The sequence below is a fragment of the Amia ocellicauda genome, chromosome 17, assembly GCF_036373705.1.
Source record: "Amia ocellicauda isolate fAmiCal2 chromosome 17, fAmiCal2.hap1, whole genome shotgun sequence".
NCBI classification, from domain to species: Eukaryota; Metazoa; Chordata; class Actinopteri; order Amiiformes; family Amiidae; genus Amia; species Amia ocellicauda.
Genome location: NC_089866.1, coordinates 2,771,349 through 2,793,287, shown reverse-complemented (window position 1 = coordinate 2,793,287; position 21,939 = coordinate 2,771,349). Strand labels below are relative to the sequence as shown.

At 45.9% G+C, this 21,939-nt stretch overlaps 3 protein-coding genes across 9 annotated transcripts in view; 1 reads left to right on the top strand and 2 right to left on the bottom strand.

Moving 5' to 3' along the window:
- The window catches only part of nherf2 (NHERF family PDZ scaffold protein 2), a 40,073-nt gene extending 33,712 nt beyond the window's left edge, over positions 1 to 6,361 (bottom strand). The window contains exons 1-2 of the mRNA XM_066689008.1: positions 5,652 to 6,361; positions 3,745 to 3,996 (exon numbers count right to left, since the gene is read on the bottom strand). Coding sequence (XP_066545105.1) covers positions 3,745 to 3,996; positions 5,652 to 5,858 — 459 coding nt within the window. The 5' untranslated portion in view covers positions 5,859 to 6,361. The remainder of the gene's footprint in view (positions 1 to 3,744; positions 3,997 to 5,651) is intronic.
- A 1,273-nt stretch (positions 6,362 to 7,634) lies between these two features.
- nthl1 (nth-like DNA glycosylase 1) lies at positions 7,635 to 11,189 on the bottom strand. The gene is made up of 6 exons (XM_066690041.1): positions 10,729 to 11,189; positions 10,174 to 10,472; positions 9,420 to 9,590; positions 9,069 to 9,228; positions 8,642 to 8,747; positions 7,635 to 8,421 (listed from the first exon to the last, which is right to left on the bottom strand). Exons 1-6 carry the CDS (start codon positions 10,979 to 10,981, stop codon positions 8,265 to 8,267), a joined length of 1,146 nt encoding a protein of 381 aa, XP_066546138.1. The 5' UTR covers positions 10,982 to 11,189; the 3' UTR covers positions 7,635 to 8,264.
- Positions 11,190 to 11,279: 90 nt separating this feature from the next.
- The window catches only part of tsc2 (TSC complex subunit 2), a 31,030-nt gene continuing 20,370 nt past the window's right edge, over positions 11,280 to 21,939 (top strand). For 3 of the 7 annotated variants that reach the window (XM_066690040.1, XM_066690038.1, XM_066690036.1), the window contains exons 1-22: positions 11,280 to 11,434; positions 12,318 to 12,488; positions 12,774 to 12,860; positions 12,988 to 13,098; positions 13,347 to 13,494; positions 13,807 to 13,924; positions 14,031 to 14,079; positions 14,486 to 14,611; positions 14,961 to 15,034; positions 15,310 to 15,436; positions 15,782 to 15,925; positions 16,123 to 16,260; positions 16,570 to 16,673; positions 16,919 to 17,000; positions 17,201 to 17,356; positions 18,745 to 18,864; positions 19,079 to 19,201; positions 19,473 to 19,579; positions 19,751 to 19,904; positions 20,805 to 20,927; positions 21,120 to 21,254; positions 21,549 to 21,738. In XM_066690040.1, coding sequence (XP_066546137.1) covers positions 12,354 to 12,488; positions 12,774 to 12,860; positions 12,988 to 13,098; positions 13,347 to 13,494; positions 13,807 to 13,924; positions 14,031 to 14,079; positions 14,486 to 14,611; positions 14,961 to 15,034; positions 15,310 to 15,436; positions 15,782 to 15,925; positions 16,123 to 16,260; positions 16,570 to 16,673; positions 16,919 to 17,000; positions 17,201 to 17,356; positions 18,745 to 18,864; positions 19,079 to 19,201; positions 19,473 to 19,579; positions 19,751 to 19,904; positions 20,805 to 20,927; positions 21,120 to 21,254; positions 21,549 to 21,738 — 2,551 coding nt within the window. In that variant the 5' untranslated portion in view covers positions 11,280 to 11,434; positions 12,318 to 12,353. Of the gene's footprint in view, positions 11,435 to 12,314; positions 12,489 to 12,773; positions 12,861 to 12,987; positions 13,099 to 13,346; positions 13,495 to 13,806; positions 13,925 to 14,030; positions 14,080 to 14,485; positions 14,612 to 14,960; positions 15,077 to 15,309; positions 15,437 to 15,781; positions 15,926 to 16,122; positions 16,261 to 16,569; positions 16,674 to 16,918; positions 17,001 to 17,200; positions 17,357 to 18,744; positions 18,865 to 19,078; positions 19,202 to 19,472; positions 19,580 to 19,750; positions 19,905 to 20,804; positions 20,928 to 21,119; positions 21,255 to 21,548; positions 21,739 to 21,939 lie in introns of all 7 variants that reach the window. The other 4 variants (XM_066690039.1, XM_066690037.1, XM_066690034.1 and 1 more) reach the window with 2 other exon arrangements.

Here is a 21,939-nt window from a genome sequence, read left to right as displayed (position 1 = left end):
GCACTCGACTTTTACTTTCCAGAACAAAATGCACAGGCATCAAGTTTGATCAATTGTTCCTTTTTAGTTTTTTCAGAGCTACACATACATATACAGTGTAAGAAATGACTGGCCTTTAAAACATTATATACTGCTGATCACACAACTCTCTTTATGTCCTTCTGTAAACGTTATGGCCCTATTAAAATCTGGCCACTTTACTTCACGGATGTTAGAAATGTCAGTAGATAATTCTATGTAACTCACACAGCGGAATAGAAAATGTAGAAACAAATCCAGAGGGATATTCTGGTGAAAGCTCATATTTCATTCTTTTGAAAAGAGGGAAACTGCAGAATATATATATATTTTAACCACAGCATAGACTGCGTAATCGGGGCAGATATATTAACCACTCAGACACAAAGCCCGGAGGCCCTCAGACGTGCTTCCTGGGCTGACCTTGAGTGGCGTCGCTGCCTGGGTGGAAGCAGAGGGAAGCAAATTAAATGGAAAATAATAGTTCTGTCCTAGCTCTCAGGCAAAGCACCTCCACACTGACGGCCGCACCCTGATGGGATCTCCTCCGCAGCCTGATTATAGAAAAGCAGTCGAGGTGTAGCAGTGGAAATCTGAGGAGGCTACCCTGGAGGTATAGCAAATCAGGCGCTGGATATTGTGTGCCAGTGCATTACTCTCCCTAACCGCCATTGAAATGTGATATCCAGGAAGGGCACCGTTTGGACCCCTGCCATTGGCTGGGAGGGGTTCGGTGACCCCTGACCCTTGTAGACCTAGTGTTTGCTGATTCAAGGATCCTATTCCCTGGGCCCGAAGGTCTGGATCTATCAGCACTAGGTTCCTCGACTGAAAAAAAAAATTGGAGACGTCAGTGAGATCAGAGAGGGCGCCCTGATTTTTGCTCGTTGATTGATACGATTTGGGATGAAAGTAAATACAGCTGGAAGAGGTTTCACACACTGCATTATGAATGTCAACGTTTTTGGTGGTCTTTGAATTAACCATGTTTTTTAACAGGCATGATTTCAACTCGTGGGTCCTAGGTTCCTCTGATTTTGTTTAATCCAATCTGAAGGAACCTCTGCTTGTTGTGGGAGAGATCCTCAGGACACAGAGCTTTGTGTCTGTTCATATATCACATCCATGTGTCCGTAGTTTATTATGTAGTTTGTTGGGGGTGCTTGGGATGCCCGTGGTACGTTTGCAATCGAAGAGGGCTGCATCTCAGCAACTTGTTCATGTTCAGACATGTTTACTGCACTACACGACATCCTGTTTTTCTCTTCTGCTCTCCCTCAGTGGACAGAGAAAACCACCGGGCCATTCTTTGCATTTCAAGCAAACTTTTTACTTAATTTTGTTTGTGCAAGTGCTCTCTCACAACTCGGTGGCTCTACAAACAAAATCATTCTCTTTATAAACCAGGCAGGCTGAGATATATACAAAAGTGTACATTTATTTACCTCGTACTTTAAATCCATGCCAACCGTTTTAAACTCTAAACTAAACGAAATCATGTTGGAACATTTCACGTAAATGTCACATTTTGTAAATAAAAGGGAACCCTGTCTTTGAAGCACAGGATTTGCTGTTATTGATCAGAGGCAAAAACAAAATGGCAGAGGATTGTCTTTTAATTGAACACTTCGGTCTGCAAGACTTACAGCATTACTGGGTTCAGTGTAAATATATATCGGTCCCGTTTCCTTCTCCAGCCCCTGGATGAGGATGTGTTTGAGGGTTCTGGGATATTTCTCTGTGCAGTAATTCCCTCATTAACATTGCTTTCTGATACTGATTCCTACTGTCAGTGTTTATTGTGAAACGACGCAGAGCGATGTGTATCTGTAACATGAGCATAACTGAAAACAGATGTAGAACAGAGGAAAAAAGAGAGTCTAACTGTAATTGTCTGTGTTTCTATAAAATGTACTTCAGAATGAACACAGTTAAACATCCAAGTGCGTACCTAAAGTATGTTTCACTTTCCGAGAAGCAAAGTAATTAAACTCATGTCACATCTGTGTGAGGTGAATGTGGATAGTTTTTTTGTCTGTTTATTTTTTTAACTTTACCGTTGTGCAACACTTCAAGGCAGAAACCAAAAGTAAATCATTTCAAATGCCCAATTATACAAATACAACAGGGAACCAACACTACACCAAAGACTAAGTTCATACATACAGATGTTTAAAAACAAATTAGATGTAAATAAAAGTAATTCATATTGTCCTTTTTGGCACACAAAGGAAAACAATAAAAGCCACAAGGGTAATAATAGTATTTGAAGCTGAAATTGAAACATGAAATATGTGATTTGTGGAGTTTCCAAATTCCACCACTTGATGTGCATACATCTCATCTGACCCCTGTCGACCTTGGTTGAAAGTCAGCCTTTTTCAGTTCGATAATTACAACACTCCTGTTACCCTAAGCTTGTCAGGAGTTTATAGTCTCCCTGACAGATCCACCCGACTCCCCCCAAGAGCCTCGAACAATGGGCCCCTAACAGAAATCAGCTCCAGAACGCCAGTAATCTGGAATCAATTGTGCAAATGACTTCCTTCCCCTGCCAAGCAACACCGAGAGCCCAGGGGGAGCTGCCCAGGCTTTGCGAACGCCAAGCAAGGCTCCTAAACGCTTTGTTCAGTGGATTTCCTCCTGGCTTTGTCTGGTCAGATTTACCAAGAATGTAAAGCACCGTGAAGCAGGAATGACTGCCTGTCAAGCTAGCTGGTCAAATCTACGTTTTTTTTTTTTATATATATTTTTTTACCAAAGACAAAACAAGTAATTGTGTTGAATAAAATGGCAGGAAGGAGCTTTTGTGTTCTGTGCTCTTCCTTGGCTAGAGCTCGACTGTCTTCCCCACTAAAATGTCTCCCACTCGGGCCCTTATCTCCCTAATCAAAGACACTGATCTTCCAGAGTTGGAGAGATGAGTCTCGCACAAACTACTGAAACAGAAAAGCAAGTGTCTGCGTACAACTCTGTGGGTCTTATTAACCCTGTGGGAAAACGGCAGTAAAGCACTCACTTCATAGCAAAAGCATTCCATGAGCTTATTTGACCATGGATAACGTGAGGGGTAAACTGGACCCCATTTGCCTGTCTTTGTATCTCAGATGTGTTATTCCCATCCCTGTGAATAAGAGACGTGGACAGGGCAGTTACTTCATTAATATGGCAAGATGGGACTCCTGAACGATCATTTATAATGCTGAAGCAACGCAAACCAAACAAGTAACGTTGGGGGTTAACAACAGTCAGCTGTGTTCAAGATTCAGGGCTTTTTTCCAAATCATAATTATGCCGGGAAACCTCACATAACTGGATTGGATTTAAATGTTTAAATGGATGTTTCATAGATATGCGTGTTATTCTGTGGAAATACGTACGATACCCAGTGGTTAAAGCTGGTTTGTCTTCCTGCACACTCCCCCGCGTTCCCGTCATTCCTGCTGAATTCCACAGGCAATAATAAACACACTCGAGTGTAGCTGCACGGGATCACACACAGCGAGGAACGGTGTGTGCCATCGTTTTCACGGCCCGTCGATCGCCATCACATGTGCCCAGATTAGAGTAAAGTGCTGATCTGATCAGAGTGAAACGAGCAGAAGATCTAGGCAATCTAGTGGACCTTTCTATGGCTAAAGCTCTCTGAATTTTAGACCACTAGCACGGTATGGAGATTGCTTCTGCTGCTTGAATAAGGCCAGCAACAGCCACAAGACCACCTACCTTTTTGACATTCTGCGAGGGCGTTCTCTTGGGCACCCGCTTGTGCTCCTCACTGCTGAGCATCACTGGCTGCTTTAAGCCATTCTCCCTCTTGGCGGGCTGTGGTGTGGGCCCAGGGGTGGTCAGTACAATGCCCGTGCGTGCCATCTCCTCAGTGCAGGTCAGTCTCAGGCTCTTCAGATACTCGTCCGTCTCTCTGTCCACCACCAGCAGGCGAGTCTCGTTTTCCAGGGCCTTGATTCTCTGCACCACCTGCGGCCAGGGCGGGATGGGGAACAGTTAAAACTATGAAATGCACCTGTACTAGGCAGGCTGTGTTTAGAATAAGGTTTTGGTCAATGCGTACAGGACAATTTCAGTGTTTAGGTCTGGAACATTACCTCTAAGACACTTGGATCAGCTTGTCCAGATCCTGGGACCCAAACTAGCAAATTTAAGACCAGAGAGAAAACTGTGACGAGAAGATACACATAGGAATTATGTGTGAGAGACTGTAGGACAGAAAATAAAGGAGGCACATCTCCCTAAAGTTGGAGTTGTAGGTGTGTGGAGCACAATAACTCATCTGTGGTTGTGGAAGGTGATTACCTGGGATCCTTCAAAATACAAGAAGGTCCATGTGTCAAAAGTCTCATAGTTCTAATGCATAAATGGGAATTCTGATAACTGCAAACATCTAGCTGCAATACCTGTCTGAGGTAAAGCCAGTTTTAAAAATCTTGCGGCCTTCCAAGAACAGCGGAAAGTGTGGGAATGCTTTACACATGGCCCTCGAGGAGAGAGACACATGTCAAAGCAGAGCACAAGGAACTGTAACACTGAGTCTGCAACCCTTTGAAGTGGTACGGACTCCACTTGGATGCGGTTAATCCCTGCCTTATCTCGTTGAGCAAGGGTGAGTGACTCTAGAAACACAAAGCTGAGGGACGGAGGAACACAAACATTCCCATGAACCCCAGGGGGCTACGGAAGGGTGCCAACACTCTCTCTAGATTGATGGCTATTGACTGGGGATAAACATAAGAGTCGTTTAATTAAGCCTCCTTGATAAATGAGCAAATAATGTTTTTTTATTTTGTCAGCTCACTTAACCACCACTTATATGACTAATAGGAATGAGTCACTTTTCTTTAATGTTGCGTTCTTATTTTTCCAATAACGTTTAAGATGCATTGCTTTTTGTTGTCTCTTTGATTAACTAAATTAAGTTAAGGATGATTTCTTGTTTATACAGGCTGCAGGGCATACTAGGAACACTTAATCAAAGACATCTGATAGAAGTTGCCAACTGTAAGACCCCTTAACCTTTTATCATTACTTATTATTCACTACTAAAGTGTTACTTTCTCTCTCTTGGATGCCTCTTCTATATTAAGATCTGGGCAGTGCTACATATGGAGCAGATTTAGTTTTTATGAAATTCGCAACTGTTCTTTAATACGTGTATTGCAGCCTATGCCTTAGGAAAATGGAAAATGTAATAAGAGAAAGGGATCTTTAAACAGATGGAGTATGTACGTAAAACGTTTTGGATTTGCTTTCCAAACTGCCTGCATCAAGTAATTTACAACTCATCCGCTGCCAAGTAGGACGGCTCTCCATGTCTGTTTTGTGCATCTTTGGGGGACTTCTTAAGTGCCAATGAAACGAAAGACCTTTAATCTCAACTTTATTTTCTCTTCCATATTATATGTCTCAATTGCTCTTAGCAGGGGCGTTGTATGGTTGTTTTTTTCTGATATCAGATTTCGTTTGATTGACTTGGCTTATTAAATAATTGCAACAGGGGGATACAAATTGTAGATTATACGGTTTTGGGAGTGGGGCACCATCAGCTGTTCAGAACCAAAAGCATGGTTTAAATAAAATCCTGTGGGGTGACTGGAAACCACTCTTTCCTTACTTACTTGGTGATGCGTTTCTTTTTCCACATTTTCCCCGTTCACCTCCACCACACGGTCCCCGGCGCGGAGCTCGGCAGCCTCCGCGGATGAGCCCGCCTCCACCTTCCTGATATACTGGCCACTTTTCCCCTTCTCTCCGTGCAAATGAAACCCATACCCGGTCTCCCCTTTCGTCATGACGCACAGTCTCGGCTTCAGCTCTTGGGCCATGTCCACCCCTGAGGTCGATGCCGATATCTGCTCTTATTCAGCTCCCCACGACGCGTCCAGCGATGCGCCCGTAAACCCGGTGCGCTCCGGTTGCGCTTTATCCAAAGAGTGCGGATCTGTTACTCCCAGGTACAGACCGATCACGCAAATGTGTATGCAAGTGCGTTTGCTAATGTATATCCATCGGGGGTGTCCGATTGGAGAGAATGAAGAAGTATAAGCAGGAGAAAAGTACTTGCAATCCAGTCTTCTAGGGACTGGAATATAGTTGCTGTGCAGGTACCTCTCCGGATTTCAGTCTAGCTTGTCTTTATGGTTTTTACCAAGTCGATGCGTTTTGCTGAAGGACATGGTCAGTCTGTTGAATGTTTCCGTCTGTACAGCAGACTGTCATCTTGAGGTACAGGAGACTGGCACCGCAACACACGCAAACTCATCCTCCTCTCCCCGCAGCACTGGGTTCAGTTACACAGCAGGAGGGTTTTACGCACAGGCATCATGTATCCATGCAGCAGGGCAACAGCACCGCCCTTGGAAAGAGAGACTTGTTCTAAAAAATGTAGCGCAGATTTCCCTTGTTCTGCGCATCTCCGCCAATGGGATCGGCGGGATTGTGCAGATCTGCGCAGACTTGCGGAAATCTGCGCTGCAAGAAAAAGACCTCAAGCTTTACACCAGGACCACTGGAGCGCACAAGCACCGATGGATAGACCAAGATATAGGTTTTGTTACTTTAAAAAGAATGCGTCTCTGCTTGCTGGTTTTTATTTAACATGGAATAAGTGTATTTAATAGTTTAATAGCATTTGTAGATAATTGAGATGATCTACCCACCTGTTGCTACTACATGTATGTCAGACGCATAATATGCAATACTGCAATATAGAGCATTTACAAAGGGGATGCATTTATTATTACATATTAATGTATTTAGATCTGGAGGTTGTTGGAGGTTGTGAAGACTGTGGTTTCAATGGAGGCAGCCGTTGTCCTCGGACTCTGCATTTCAGATTTGAGATTTTCTTGGGTTAGGCTATTGCACGAGTCTCTGTATCTTCCTCACGATTTAAAATAGTTATTTTAAATGAGCAATGTCATGGATTTACATAAAAACAAAACTATATGATCACACTGTGGTCTGTGTGCGCTTGTTTCAATGCAGGTTGATTTCCAGGCGGAATTGTTTGACCACAGGTGTCTGACAGCATCCAAGAAGCATCAGGAAATTACAGAAAGGGGGTTAAAAAAAGTTCAGCACATTGTATTTATGCAAATGAGTAACTGACTCATGAAAATATGCGGCGTTTTTGCATAGTGGTTTTGATCAGAAGGAAGGAGCATGATTACACAACAGCTTTGATGGTGCTGCTTATTCATTCAATAGTGATTTCTGAAATACACATTTTAACACTTTGCATTGTTAAAAAGACTTTTTAATAATGGGTGTTATTTTAGAGAGAAGGTCGAATGTGCTGGATGATTTTCTACCCAAAGTCGCAAAGCATGAAATTGACCCGTCCCTGAGGCTGTGTGTTATTTTACCGTGTAATCTCACCTGCATCCGATTGCTTCGCCGAACTGCCATCTTCTGGAACAAATGTGCAATTACTCTTACAACACTTTCATGATAATATGAGGAGAGCAAGGCGAGAGAAAAACAAACACCGGATTTACAAACACATACAGGAGACATTGTCCTTAATACAGAACAAGCAGCCACTCCATGTTTCTGTTTCTTACAAATGTTTATTTTGTATAAAAAACTGTAATTAGCTATTAACATACAATACTGACTTGCATTTATTAAATGTATATATTCTTAAATTAAGTATCCTTATTTTAAATGTGTTTTTATCTAAAAAAGTAACACAAATGAATCACCCAAGGGTACTGTTTTGTACTACAAAATTACAATATAAAACTGTAATATAAGAAATAAAGTTTTATAATTCAAAATATCTTGAATTTCTCTTTAATCCTGAATGATATCAAACAGGAATCACTCATCCATATTCATATATATGAATTGATGGCTATTTCTCTCTATATATATGGACATTCATTTCCCTGTGTGTTAACAGCTGAATACCTAACATCTTGACCACTTTTTTTTCTTTTACAATAAAAGGGTGAAAGTGCTAAGGGTGTAAAAATGTCTCCTTTCACACACGAGTCTGGTCAGGCTGCCCCTGCTCTGCCTCCGACCCATTTCAGGACGCTGCACGAACACCTGCACTGGTCACCAGCCCAGATATGGTTTTTAACACAATGTAGAAGTAAATGAGGTATTAATGGAAAAACATCCTGCAGCACAGGTTTCCCAGGCGTGGCAGTTTTAACTCGCAATCATCCTGACACCCCCCACGTCTCTAAGGTTCAAACACTCAATGAAGCCGGAGATTTCGGCTAGCGTTTCTTGGACGGGGTCTGGCGTCTCTCCTTGCTGGTGTTGGCGGAGGGGCAGCAGTGCCGGTTGAGGCAGCTTGAGCAGAGCGGGTTGACGGGCTGGCACACCTGCTGCCCAAAACCAACTAGCAGCCAGTTGATTTCACTCCAGAGGTCCCTGCAATCAAGGGATGGTGAATTAAGAACATCAACACATTTAAAAAATCACATTGCTGTAGAGCGAGTGGGAGGGCACTACAGGCCACCTCGGGGGCAGCAGCCTTGCCATTTCACGTTAAAACTGACAAGATGCCAGCGGGTATCTGGATGCCGAATGGCACCGCACTCCCGCCCTCCTGGCAGCTCTGAGGTGACGTGTCTCGGCGCTCTGCACTTACCTTGGCAACCAGCCTTCGAGTGCCACTCGGGTCTCCTCGGGGGTCTTCGTGTTTTTCTTCATCCACCCCAGCCTGTTCGAGATGCGGTGGACATGAGTATCCACTCCTGCAGGAAACATGTATACATTAGGTACACAGGGACATTCCAGCTGCGCAGATGACAATCTCTCCCTCCACTTCAGTCTGGAAACACCCCTGCCCGAACTCGGACCATTTTCAAATCTCCTCAGCCTTGAGTTCTGTTGTTATACATCGTCTTTTACATGTTATTACTGTTTGCAAGCAATCAATATGAACGCTCCCTTCATATATACTGCATATTATTATGTACAGAAGTCTAGAGCTGCTTTTAGTTTGCAAGGCACTATATCAATAGAGTTTTACTATTATTATGATGTGAATCAGTTAATCGATCACAGAAGCATACCGATGCCGGACACCTTGTTCCAAGCGATATCCATGATCAAGTGAGCCATCTTGGGTCCAATTCCCGGGAGGCTAACGAGGTCAGGCACATTGTCCGGGATGTCTCCGTTGTACTGCTTCTGCAGGATTTCTGTTGTCTGCTTAATGTACTTTACCTTCGTCTGAAACAATCAGGAAAGATGTCAGTACAATACGATTATCATCATTTATTTTTCAAAGAAAAAACATAAAAACCCACACTCCACCAGGTCTGGAAAAGACAGTGTAAGATAAGAGCCCAGCCAGACCCTGGAATTGAATGACTCCATTTTGGGCCCCTGGGGGGATCCAAGTGTCTGTCCCCTTAACGTACCTTCCAGAAGCCCACAGGATAAATGAGCTCCCCCAGGGTCCTGTCATCCATCTGCAGAATACTCCCCACAGACAGGCCGTGGCCTCGCAGTTTCACCATGGCCGCAGAGGTCACCTGGTCTTTGGTCTGGCTGGACAACATCAGCGATACAAGAACCTGGTATCGCATCACCTGCAGAGAGCGAGAGACAGACAAAGAAAAACACGTCTAAAATCACGAGGGTGCTTTCACAGGTAGAGCTGATAGCTGTGGTGCAAAAACTTAAAGATGGAGCTCAATATGGTTTTTAAATAAATCTATCTATAACATATTTGTTCTTTACATAACAGGTAACCTATGCGTCAAGAATGATCCAGTAAGTAAGTTTTGAAAACTGGCAGCAGTGTATGCCAACACCGAGTCTAGAGCAGGCAACAGCTGGACTCCAGTGCCCTTGGTTCACTAAGCTCTGAATCAGATACAAACCGCTTGGCCTGCTCGAGTTGTTTCCAACCTGCTGCTACTGACACACAATGTCTGCACAAACCAGGCACAATGAGCCTTTCGCTTATATACACTGCATTTGTTTACGCGTCTACAGATTTTAAATCCCTTAAAGAAGCTACTGTCTCAAGTGGGAAGCTGTCCTTTACAATCTTTACATGACTTCCATCGTGGGAGACAGATGGGGTCACAATGTTGGCACCGGAGGAGGGAGGCGGCTGGTTTTAACACTAGGGAGAGTGTGTCAGACCCACAGATACTGTCCCTGTACCTCCGGAGATGCCTCGGAGTCAAAACACTTTTGCACGCCCATGTGGTCCACTGGCGCATCCTTCTTCCTCCTCATCTCCCGGATGTTCTCCAGCTGTTTCCAGAAGTGTCTGGGCTCCCACCTGTCCCTCTTGGCCTCCTCCTGGTCTCGCTCCAGCTGCCCCACACCGGGACCCCCAGCGGCTTCATACTCCACCCTGAGGGCCCTCCTCCGGGGTCTGGCCGGGCGAGCCTTCCCTGCGTCCGTCTCTGCTTCAGACCCGAGAGCCCGAGTCTGAGCTGCTGGGGAAGCTGAACACCCTACAGAAGAATCAACTGGCGTGATCAGAAAGCACTTATTAACAGCAGATATTAACATCATTTTCCATAATTGGCTCACACACAAATTGGTGTACCTACAAATCTGTGGTAGTGTAAGCGTTTCTTAAATTGGCTTAATCCTAATAAAGAAACTAATCCTATTGATGAACGTAAAGATAGTCATTGGTGTAATGCATCCTAGTTTAAAATGGTAAATATGATTCATACATATGGGACTGACTTGATTACTGTTTACCTGCAGCTGGAGGTTGTTCAGAGAGCCATATCTGGGGCTCTGTGTCCGGATCTTTCTCCGCTGCGGCTGCCACCGCTTTGACACCTGATACATGTTTGTTTCGCTCTCTGTTCTTCGCTGTTTCCGTGTTGTTGGCCGCTTTACACATGTCCCTAGCTAACACACCACTGCCCTTCCTCAGAAAATAAGGAGACGTCATTTTTATACACAGAAATAACACCCATGCATTAAACTCCGAAACCCAAAACAACATGCATCTAAGATATGAAACACGGATTATGGCCGCATAACCTAATACTTAGGACAATAGCTTTTTTATCAGATCCTCTCGAAATCTTAGCAAAGCACGTTCAAAGACCGACATCAAAAACTGTGCACACCCCCACTGTGACCGAAAATGGCATTGCTGTTTTCCTTTTTAGCCAAAACAACACAACGTGCGTCCCAAAGGCTGCGCGAACACCATTTCCCAGAATGCCAGTGGGCACTGCGGTCACGTGGTGTGCTTTTTCAGGAAGTGCATTTCTCCAGCGCAGTGTGACTTCCTGCCGGAGCGACAGGGGAGGGGGGGCTTGTCAAGTGATAGCTGGATTTGGAGAAAATTAAAAACAAGCTGCTGATATTAATAAATGACACGATAAGCGTTGATCGCTCGCCCTTGATCGTCATTTTTAATGATCACGTCAGCATATCTGTAGAAGACCAGGTAGGCATCGATTTTCTAGTGAAGATTATTGTTTTGAATGTCTCTGCAGTCTTGTTTTTGCCACCGCTCAGTGTGTTTGTGACAGAGAAGACATTGACACACCGTGCAACATCATATGTGTGCTTTCTCATGTAATCAACATCGAGCTAGTTTTGTGTCTCTGCGCAGATAGGGTTGTATTGTATTTCTGCAACGACAAGCAGGCTTGCAGTTACTTGTGTTGACTGTTACACACACACACACACAAGTAACTGCAAGACTGCTTGTCGTTGCAGAAATACAAAACAGCCATTTCTATATATGCTAATGCATTAGTTTTTGTTGACTAAATTAATTGCAAAGCTCTAGGCGTAGTGGTGGTCAGTTTGCACAGCAAAGTTGTGTGACTCTTGTTTTTGACTTCCTAAAAACAAGCCGGTAACTGTTGTCCTGTGCATGGATTGGATACCCGTTTTACTGATCATAAGGCAATCTGCTTACATTAAAGCACAGTTACACCCCAGTTACTGGACTGGATTGTGATGGTGTGATTCAGTGGGGAGTTGCATCAGATTGTTTTGCGACATTGATTTCATTAAGACGGTCACGTTGTGCCACAGTCTGGTCACCTTTTCAGACCCCTGCAATATACGAAATAATGAATATGACATATTGCAAATATTTTTCCATTGTCTTTGTTTTTTTCTAAATCATTGCTGAATTTGTGTGAGTGTATACAACCTAGTAAAAGTCAGCATTGGGCATGTGTTACTAATTCCAGCTACCGGTTAACTTGTTTTAAGAAACCAGGAGCTGAGTTTGTTTAATCCACAAAGTCTATCCTCTAAGTTCTAACCTCCGAATCGGTTGTGTAGTGTGTAACCACTGTGTGTGTGTCCAGCAGGAAGCCCCCAGCCTTGTCTGCTCTTCGACCTCCAGGATGAATAAACAGCAGAGCAAGGAATCGCTGAAGGACAAGGTCAAAGGGATTTTTGGGCTGGGGCCGCCGCGCCCGAACACCAAGCAGACGGAGAGCAAACCCTCCGAGTTCATGGTCACCCATGACATTCTGAGGGTACGTCCATCTGTAGCTGTCTCCGCAGCGATGTAGGGGTGTCTGTGGTCAAGCTGGAGGTGTCCTCCGGTGGCAGCATCTGGGAGCTTGCTGACTTGTTTCATATCCTGAGAAGTTTTTAAACATAAGTTGTAAAGTGTGGCAGGTTTGTGAAGGGCATGCAACCTCGATCTGGTGTCTCTGGCTGTTTCTAGAGAAAGTGCCACCAGCCTAGACCTGCTGGGCATTGAAATGCCTTTGAGTGACCAAGCATTTTCTCAACAGTCTCTCCCCCCTCTCCCCCAGGACCTCAGCATAGAGTGTGGTATAAACAACCGAATCCGGGTGATCAACCATGTCTGTGATCTTGCGAAGTCCAAGAAGTTCGAGGAGGTGAGTTGGAGTCTGTGTCTTGTGAAGGTCTGGTGGATGTTGTGGTGGTGAGCGGGGCGCTTTGCTAGTGTGGGAAATGGTACTAATATCACTACTACTGCTGCTGATGTTGTTGTTGTCTGTGCAGAATGCTGTGGAGGCTCTGTGGAAAACGGTGGCAGACATGCTGCAGCCGGAGCAGCCACCAGAGGCCAGACACGCAGTCCTGCAGCTGTTGAGAGCCATCATACAGGGCCAGGTGAGGCATCCCCTCCAGTGGGCCAGCAGGGAACTATGTCGGATACTGTGAGGGGAAAACAAAACCTAAAGATTCAATTATATTGTGGATTGTTCCATCACTTAGAGCCCATTGAGTAACGGTGAGGGTTCCTAGTCCCTAGTTAGAGGAGAACCTGTTTGAAAAGCAGGCCGGACAAAATGTACACCCAGCAGTCCAGGGTCCGGGGGAAGGGTAATGAACCGTCTCCTCTGTGTCTGTGACAACAGGGTGAAAGGCTGGGGCCGCTGCGTGCATATTTCTTCAACATCATCAGGGAGTACCAGCCCTACAAAGAAGACCTGCATGAGAGGCTTGAGGTCTTCAAGGCTCTGACCGAGAACGGCAAGGACATCATGTATTTGGAGGAGGACATTGGTAAGGTTCTCCAGACACTGACCAGTAGAAGCCAGGGGCCTGTTTTCACTGTGATGGCAGGACATTTACATTAGTCTGGCTTCACAGGGAATGATGGGTGGAATTATGTTTTGTACAAACCTAAATGTCTAAAGCGAACTCTGCTGCAGGGGATGCCATCTTTCCAGGTCTCCTTCATGGATGTTAAAGATCCCCTGGCGTTGTTCAGTGAGAGCTCAATGTACTCTTTGGACTTGCAACTTGGTGGGATGTAGGTTGAAGACTCTGACCCATCTCAGGCTCCAGCTGAGGGTGTCTCTCTGTCTCCTCCAGCCCGCTTTGTGTTGCTGTGGATGGATGTGGGCCTGACTGCAGACTTCCTCCAAGTGCTGGTGAACCTGGTCAAATTCAACAGCTGCTACCTGGACCAGAATGTCTCCCAGATGGTCGAGTAAGAGTTGGAACCTTTGCATTTGTTGTCTCGTGAATCAAAGCATCGGCAATGTGTTTCATAAACCATCCACATTTACGCTGATGTTGTTTCTCTTTATTCACAGTAAAATATGCCTGTTGTGCAACAGGACAACGTCATCAACAGATATAGAGGTAAGTTGCTTTACCTCGTAAACCTGACATGTTTATCACATGATGAAGGTAAGCAAAGTTCTGCGCTATGAAACCTCCCAGACAACAGTTTCCCCCAGATCATATCTTCACAGGGTTTTAGGTTATTTGATCCCCTTTTATACGCCCCAGTTTTGGTGCAGGCAATTATTAATCCCCTCGTCTGACAGCCACACCCTTCACTACACTACAGATCAAGGCCATACACTTGTCATTCGGTAAGCAGTGCAAACGGCAGCACTCAGGCATAAACTGGAGGACAGGAGGCACTGTGTCCCCATCACCTACTAGGCCCCTGGAGTCTCTCTTGCTCAGCAAGCAGGGGGGAACTCCACCTGCCATCACAACCAGCCAGCCAGTTCTCTGTGCTGTTCCCTCCACGCTCTAGGTCTCTCTCCAAGTGCTGGATGCGGTCGTCTGCTACAACTGCCTCCCCTCCAACTCGCTGCCCGTCTTCATCATCACACTGTGCCGCACTGTCAACGTCAAGGAGTTCTGTGAATCCTGCTGGAAGGTGAGGGTCTCAACTAATCTTGTACACCTTGCTGCAGTGAAATGAAAGCTTTCTTGATATTTGAAGTGTTTTTTTATACCTATGAAGCTGCATGGCTAAAGAACCACATCGGTGTTGTGAACTTGAATGTTACTTTGAGAAGCTGCAGTTATTGACACTGGGTTCTTGCCTCGTTAGACTCAATTTGGAGCAGAGGAGACCCCTACGGGCTGTTGGTATTTGTTTTGAATCCATGCCATGTCCGTGACTAGCCCCATGCTGCACTAACACAAAGTACATCCTCATGACTTTTCACTTGAACGTTAAATCAAGCTTTCACGTCACGGCAACACCGTTCCTCTTTTTGCAGCTCATGCGTAAAGTCCTGGGGACTCACCTGGGACACAGTGCCATCTACACCATGTGCCGCATCATGGAGGATAGGTATGAGGCAGCGGCTCTTGGGGGACACAATGCAACCTGCAGGTTTGGCTTTCTAGGTTTTCTGCCAGTATCTGCGTATGCGTCTCTGTGCTGTAAGTCTTTGTATCGGCCTGGGTGGATGTCTCCACAGGGCTTCCACGCCACTTCCTTCCATTGTCAGTGTCTTCCATCCATTATTATCAAAATGTCGTGCCAAGCGCTTGTTAAGTTATATTTCTGTGTTGCATTAAGGGTGTCTGGAGAGTGTGTGTGATGTTCTGCCACCTGTCTTTTAGAGCGTACATGGAAGACGCTGCCCTGTTGCGGGGGGCCGTGTTCTTCGTGGGAATGGCTCTGTGGGGGGCTCACCGACTCCCGACCCTCAGAAACACCCCTACGCTAGTGCTGCCCTCTTTCTACAAGGTAAGTCATCCATAAACCACTGATGTGTAAAGCCATGGAATTTAATGTTACCTATTGACCAACTAAGGGACGTCTGGACCTCTGTGGACTGAAGGGTGCTCAGGTCTTGGTTTCAAATGGTCTCTAAATCACCAAATGTACCAAGAACCTGCTTAATTGGTCAGAATTAGATGTTTACAAGAGTTTATAAACTGATTAGGATCTGTCGGTCGGTCTCTCTCAGACCCTGCCTAGCATTCCTCCTCTAAACCTCCGTCTCTTCAGCATTTAGAGTTCTATCGCTGAAGTGTTTCTAAGAAATCTGCCTTCATTAATCTTTAAATTTCACACACTTCTTCCTGCTAGGCCATGACGTCCGCCAATGAGGTGGTGTCATACGAAATCGTGCTCTCCATCACACGGCTGATCAAGAAGTATGGCAAGGACCTGCAGGTGGTCACCTGGGACATCCTCCTCAACATCATCGAGAGGTTGCTCCAGCAGATCCAGGTGACTGAATCTTCAAAATCATTCAGACAGAAATGAAGTGCCTGCACACCAACTTTGCTCTAAAAATGCTTCCATGCGGTTATTATTATCATTATTTTTATAAACCGCAATGTGGGGGATGTTATGAGACTCAGAGGTAATGATTTCTTCAGTCCTGCTCGGAGTTGGTGTCCTTAGTGTCCTATGTTTGTCTCTAGACCATCGGGAGTCACGAGCTGAAGTCGATCGTCCATGAGCTGCTGACCACAGTGGAAGAGCTGTACGAGCAGAACGGATACCACGGCTCCTGCGACCGCTTCTTTGGCCTCCTCGAAAAGTATTCAGATAAACGCCCGGTGAGATCCGAGTCTGAGTCCCACGGTCCCCTGTGTCCCTGTGTCCGTTTCCCAACAGTGGCCCCTGTTTGACAGCTCTCCTTTTCAAGATCTTGCGGTTTCACGTGTCTTAGGAAGGGTCTTAGGGTGTCTCCAGTGTGCGCTGCCTCCAGTAACGCCATTCTTTTCCAGCCTGAAAAGGCTCTCATAATGTGTGTAATTACGTGGTTCTCCTGGAATTGGTCTGTTCCCTATAAGGTGTACATTGAGCCTGTGTTTCAGCGCAGCAGTCTGACTGGCGTGCTGGGGTCTGTGCTTGTTTGTCCACAGGAGTCCTCTGTCCTGACGCTGGTCTCCTACCGGGCTCACTCCATCCAACCGGCCAAAGACGGCTGGATCCAGAACCTGCAGAAGCTGATGGAGAAGTTCTTCAGGTATGGTACTCTGGGAGATGTGACTGAGAAACTGACAAACTTAGCTGAGGATGGGGTCCCTGATGTTCTCCTATTACAGTCTGTCATCTTGTAGGAGATTGTTTTTCTGTCCTCCTTGCCTGATGTTTTTTACATTTATTTCCACACCTTGTATTGACCGTTTAAATCTGTTAAGCACTCTGTGGCCTCCTAACAAATAAAATGTGATTGATTGATTGATTGACTGCATCACTCTCTTCTCAAAGGAATGAAACCAGGAGTGCGATCCGGATCAAAGTCCTCGATGTCCTCTCCTTCGTTCTCAGCACGAACCGCCAGCTGTATGAGGTCAGTGTTTTACATTGTGTATGCCAATCCTTTTCATGTAAAAATGCAATATAAATAAAATATTCCCCTGGCCAAGAGTGTTGCCCAGAGAAGAAGGAGAAATAACAGTGATGACAATAGATGGCACTCGTCCGAGTGTCCAGTGCTGTGGTGGACAGTCAGGCTGGGAGGCTGAGCGTGTCATGTCTTTTGTCTCCCAGGAGGAGCTGATCGAGTCGGTGGTGATCCCCCAGCTCAGTCAGATCGCAGAGGACAAGGACCTGCACGTGCGCAAGCTGGCCACGCAGCTGCTGGTGGACCTGGCCGAGGGCTGCCACTCCCACCACTTCGGTAGCCTGCTGGACATCATCGAGAAGGTCAGGAGGGGAGACGGTGCCCCACGTGGTGCTGCTGATACTCCATGAGTATCTCATCTCATTGAGTTGTCTGGTGACACTTTCAACGCCATCGGATAGTGTGTGTGCAGGGTCACATGGTCACAAGGTCCTGGAGAGTCAAATGGCAGATTATCACGGCCGTGTCATGAAACAAAGTCGTCTAGACCTGAGGTGTACATGAGCAACTGTCTCTTGTCACTAGGGTTGTTATGATATCAAAATCTCTGTTTTCGACTATTTGGAAAATAAGCCAATTTTTTGTATAAATGTGCATGCCTGTAATAGGGTATAATGTGCATGAAGTTACTATGAAGTAATATTAAAACACTGTGATTATTCCTACTGTTTTACCATTTTAACATTTAACTTTATTTGAATCGTGTTTTAAGATTTTAAGACCTCCAGAAAAGTAAAAAGTGAAATATTTAGTTTAGTTCATCTAAATATATAATATATTAAAGAATCACAGTGCATTAACTTTATCATTACTAAAAATACATACAGCTTTACATTGACTTGCAATGTTTTACAACAAACTGCATAAACAAACTGCATCACTAATCACTGGTTTGAAAGGATAGTTAGGTTTTAAAGTAGCGGTCCAATACTGAATTGTTGAGCCAGGGACGGCCATTATATATTTTTTAGGGGGGTTATTTTTTGTAACCCAAAGAATCCCAAACTCGGTAGTGGCGTCTTTTTAATCTGTGTGCTAGTTACAATTCTTCTGTTAGGGGACTGCAGAAATACTGGTTGCGTTCGTGTACTGCAGATTTCTGCAGATCTGCGCTGCTCCACCAATGGGATCGGTCTGATTCTGCAAACCTGTGGAGAACTGAGAAAATCTGCACGACACGAACGCGACCTCTGTGACCCTCTCCTTCAGGATGTCTCCATGCTGTATTCTCTTTGAGTATGAAAAGTTGGGGGGGGCGTGACCTACAAATCTCTTTCTTTGTTTGTATTTGAAATCTCAAAAGGTCAATTAAAATCTCACCAAATTTGTAGGAAAGATTTTCTAGTTTATTTTTAAACACTGAAACATACGATATTTTGAAAATACTATGATAAGTTTTATCGTAGTAATTTAATATCGTATATATATCGTGGGGAACGATAATCGTGGCAACCCTACTTGTCACTGTGACTTTAAGATTTTTTTTTTTAAAGCTGCTGTAGCTTAATGAGCTTTAATATCGTTTTCTTTATTGTTATGAGAGAATAATTGGTACTGTGGGAGTCCTGTATGAGTGCTGTATGGCATCACTGTGGGTTTTGAAGCCCGGGCCCTGGCACTGTCGCTGCGCTGTGTCGGACTGAGGGATTGAGAGAGACTGAGATACTGTTCTGGTTCTTCCCGGTTGCAGGTGGTGAGCCGCTCCTTGTCGTGTCCAGTCACCGGGGAGGGGGTAGAGAGGGAGCTGCCATCGGAGTCGCCCATGGAGGACGTGAAGACAGCCATCCTTGGGCTGCTGGAGATCCTGCAGGTGGGTCCTGCTGTTCTGTCTACTTTTCTTTCTTTACGGTTTTCTTTTAGGAGGAATTAGTTGTCAAGGTGTGTTAAAGAAACAAAAAACATACTCCGCTCAATAAGATATAAAGACAGGAATTGGACCTACATACAGACTCCTCTGTGCTGGCATGGATAACCTGCTCCACGTTTTTCCCCTCCTTCCCACCGACCTTTCATCCGTCCTCTAGACCAAGCTGTACAGCCTGCCAGCCGGCCACACGAGCCGCGTGTACGAGCTGCTGCTCTCCCACCTGACGCTGCACTACAAGAACAAGTACAGCTCCTCCATCGCCAGCAGCATCAGGCTCCAGGTGAGAGAGGAACTGCCAACCAAACTGAGCAAGAGTCCATGGGAGCGAATTTATAATTGTTTTAAAATTGTGTTCATGATTTTCACTGCTTACATTGCCAGGAGTCTCTAAGCTTCCACCATTAGAAGGCTTTAATGTAACAGTTTAGCTGGCTGGCTTCTCTTTGCCCTCTCCACGGGGACAGACGTGGTTGTGCTTGGCGTCTCTCCAGTAGAGAGGCATGTATTCAACCATCTTATCATCTGTTTTCTCCCCCCCCCACCCCCCAAAGGTGTTTGAATTCCTGCTCCTGGTCCGCGCCGACTCCCTCCATCGCCTAGGCGTCCCCAACAAAGATGGTGTCCTGCGCTTCAGCCCGTATTGCCACTGTGACATGGGGTGAGCTGGCACTTGGACGTTTCTGCGTGTTCTGGCCTTCTGAGCCCCTAACCTACACTTTCAAACTGAAATTAAAGGGAATACTTATATTGAGATTGCTATTGTGGAGGTTCATTAGGCTGTGCGTGTGTCGCCGTGCAGAGGCAGTAACCGCCCCTGTCTTCACTCTAGCGAGCCGGAGAAGAGAGGCAGTGAGAAGAAGCCCCCTGGGACGGTGTCGCCCCCCGCAGGCAGCCCCGCCCCCGCCGCCGTGCCCTCCTCCCTCCGCACCGGCTACCTACCCTACTCCCTGGCCTTCTCCGTGCTGCTGCAGTGCCTGAAGCTGGTGAGTGCTGAAACCTCTGAAACAATCCGCGAATTGTAGACGTCCTCTGGGAAAACAACATCTCGAGCGCTGGGGCAGGCGGTCAGCTGCTTCGTGAATCGGCATATTGTCTGGTCTGTGGAGGAGGACGAGCTGGAAAACATGTTTTTGTGCGGCGGCTGCCCTGGTTGATGAATGCCACGTCTGTGTCTATGTGGGACATGGTGGGTTTGTCCCGGAAACAAGTGTGTCGGCACAGGCCTCTCTTAATCATGATGAGTTGAGCGTTGCTCTCCTGTTTTTACTTAATATTTCTTATCAATATTGTAGCCATCTGGGAAAACCGAGACATAAAGTGACATATCTTTCGCAATCTTACAGATGAAGTATGCAGGATGATTATTGATGTATTTATTTAACTGTATTTGTTTTGGAGGGATGTAGTTGTGGTTGAAGTGTGTGAGTAATTCTGGAGCTCGGTCAGCGCTCTGCAGTGCAGTGCAGAGGAAAAGTAAATATTCTAAGGAATTGTAAGTATCCTCTGTTTTTCTACAATGAGATGAGCAGAGAGACGAGGAGGGCATAATTCCTGCCCGATAGACAGGCCTACATATAAAAAAAGCGAGAGATTAAATGATAGAGTATAAACTGCCTCTGCACAGCTCCTCCTGCGTCTAACTTAAAATGAGCCGAAAGCACAATAGAGGGCTCCTGCATTGAGGAAATTATGAACAGTTGATTTCGCTCTGTGGCTACGAAGTTATTAACAGTCGTCTCTTGTCTCCCAGAGCAGCCTCTCTTCATTACAAGATAAACGACCCCGATATTCACCCTGCCTCAGTGGGAATTTGTTTAGACTATGACGGTCAGTCCGTTGATCTCCCTCCACTACTGACGGCCGTCCTGTTCTCCTCTCCCCAGGAGACGGACTGGAAGGTTCTGAAGCTGGTCTTGGATAAGATGCCCTCCTCCCTGCAGAACAAAGTCCTCATCCTGACGTCCCCCTGCAGCATCGACCAGCTCTGCTCCACCCTGTGCGCCATGGTAATGTACCAGCTTTCACATTCAGTAGGCATGGTCTCCCTTGACAAGTATCAGTGAAGGATAAAGACCCTGCGTGTAATTTAGCTGCGAGGCTCATTCATGTGTGTTCCTGTATGAAATGCTGAGTTCATTGGACGACGCTGTTGTTGATTTCCTTTGTGCTGAGGCATGGTCTCCGTCTGCCCATGACAGGTGACCGACCGGCTGATCTCTGAGCGGTTACGCAGGACCCCGGATGGCTTCTCGCGCACGGATGTCCAGCTGGCCGTGGTCCCAGTCCTCACCGCCATCACCTCTTACCACAACTACCTGGAGCAGGCCAGACAGGTACAGCGACCCGCTGCGGTCTTCACCTCTTACCGACACCGATTGTTTCTGGTACAGAAGTGTGCTTAGCGAATATCTCTCTCTTACACGCTGTGGTGGTGATTATATCTGCTCTTTACTGTGCTCTTCTTCACCCTTAATATAATTCACCCATGAATAGAGGGTTCCCTGTTAATTCAGTTTATTCCGATACAACAACCTTCCTTTAAATATACTCTAGTGTTGACTCTTCTAAAGCAAAATAAAAGAAACCAAGAGGGTGTCTCTGTCTCTCTGTCTCTCTCTGTGCCGTAGCGGGAGCTGGTGCAGTGCCTGGAGACGGGCCTGATCTACCGCTGTGCCAAGCAGTGTGTAGTGGCTCTGACCATGTGCACCGTGGAGATGCCCGACATCATGATCAAGCTGCTGCCCGCGCTCATCGTGAAGCTCACACACATCTCTGCCACTGTGACCATGGCGTCGCCCATGCTGGAATTCCTGTCCAGTAAGTGTCGACCCCGGGGAGGAGAAACGATCTGACCTGGTTTCAACGTAAATTTCCCTAGACATATCGCCCACCCCAAAACTACCAGAGTGCAGGTGATCTCAGTCACCAAAGGGAGGGAGACACTGGAAAATCGAACTAATGAACTAATGAACAAATGAAAACCACTGAAACCCAAGTGGACATCTTTTCCATGTTGTT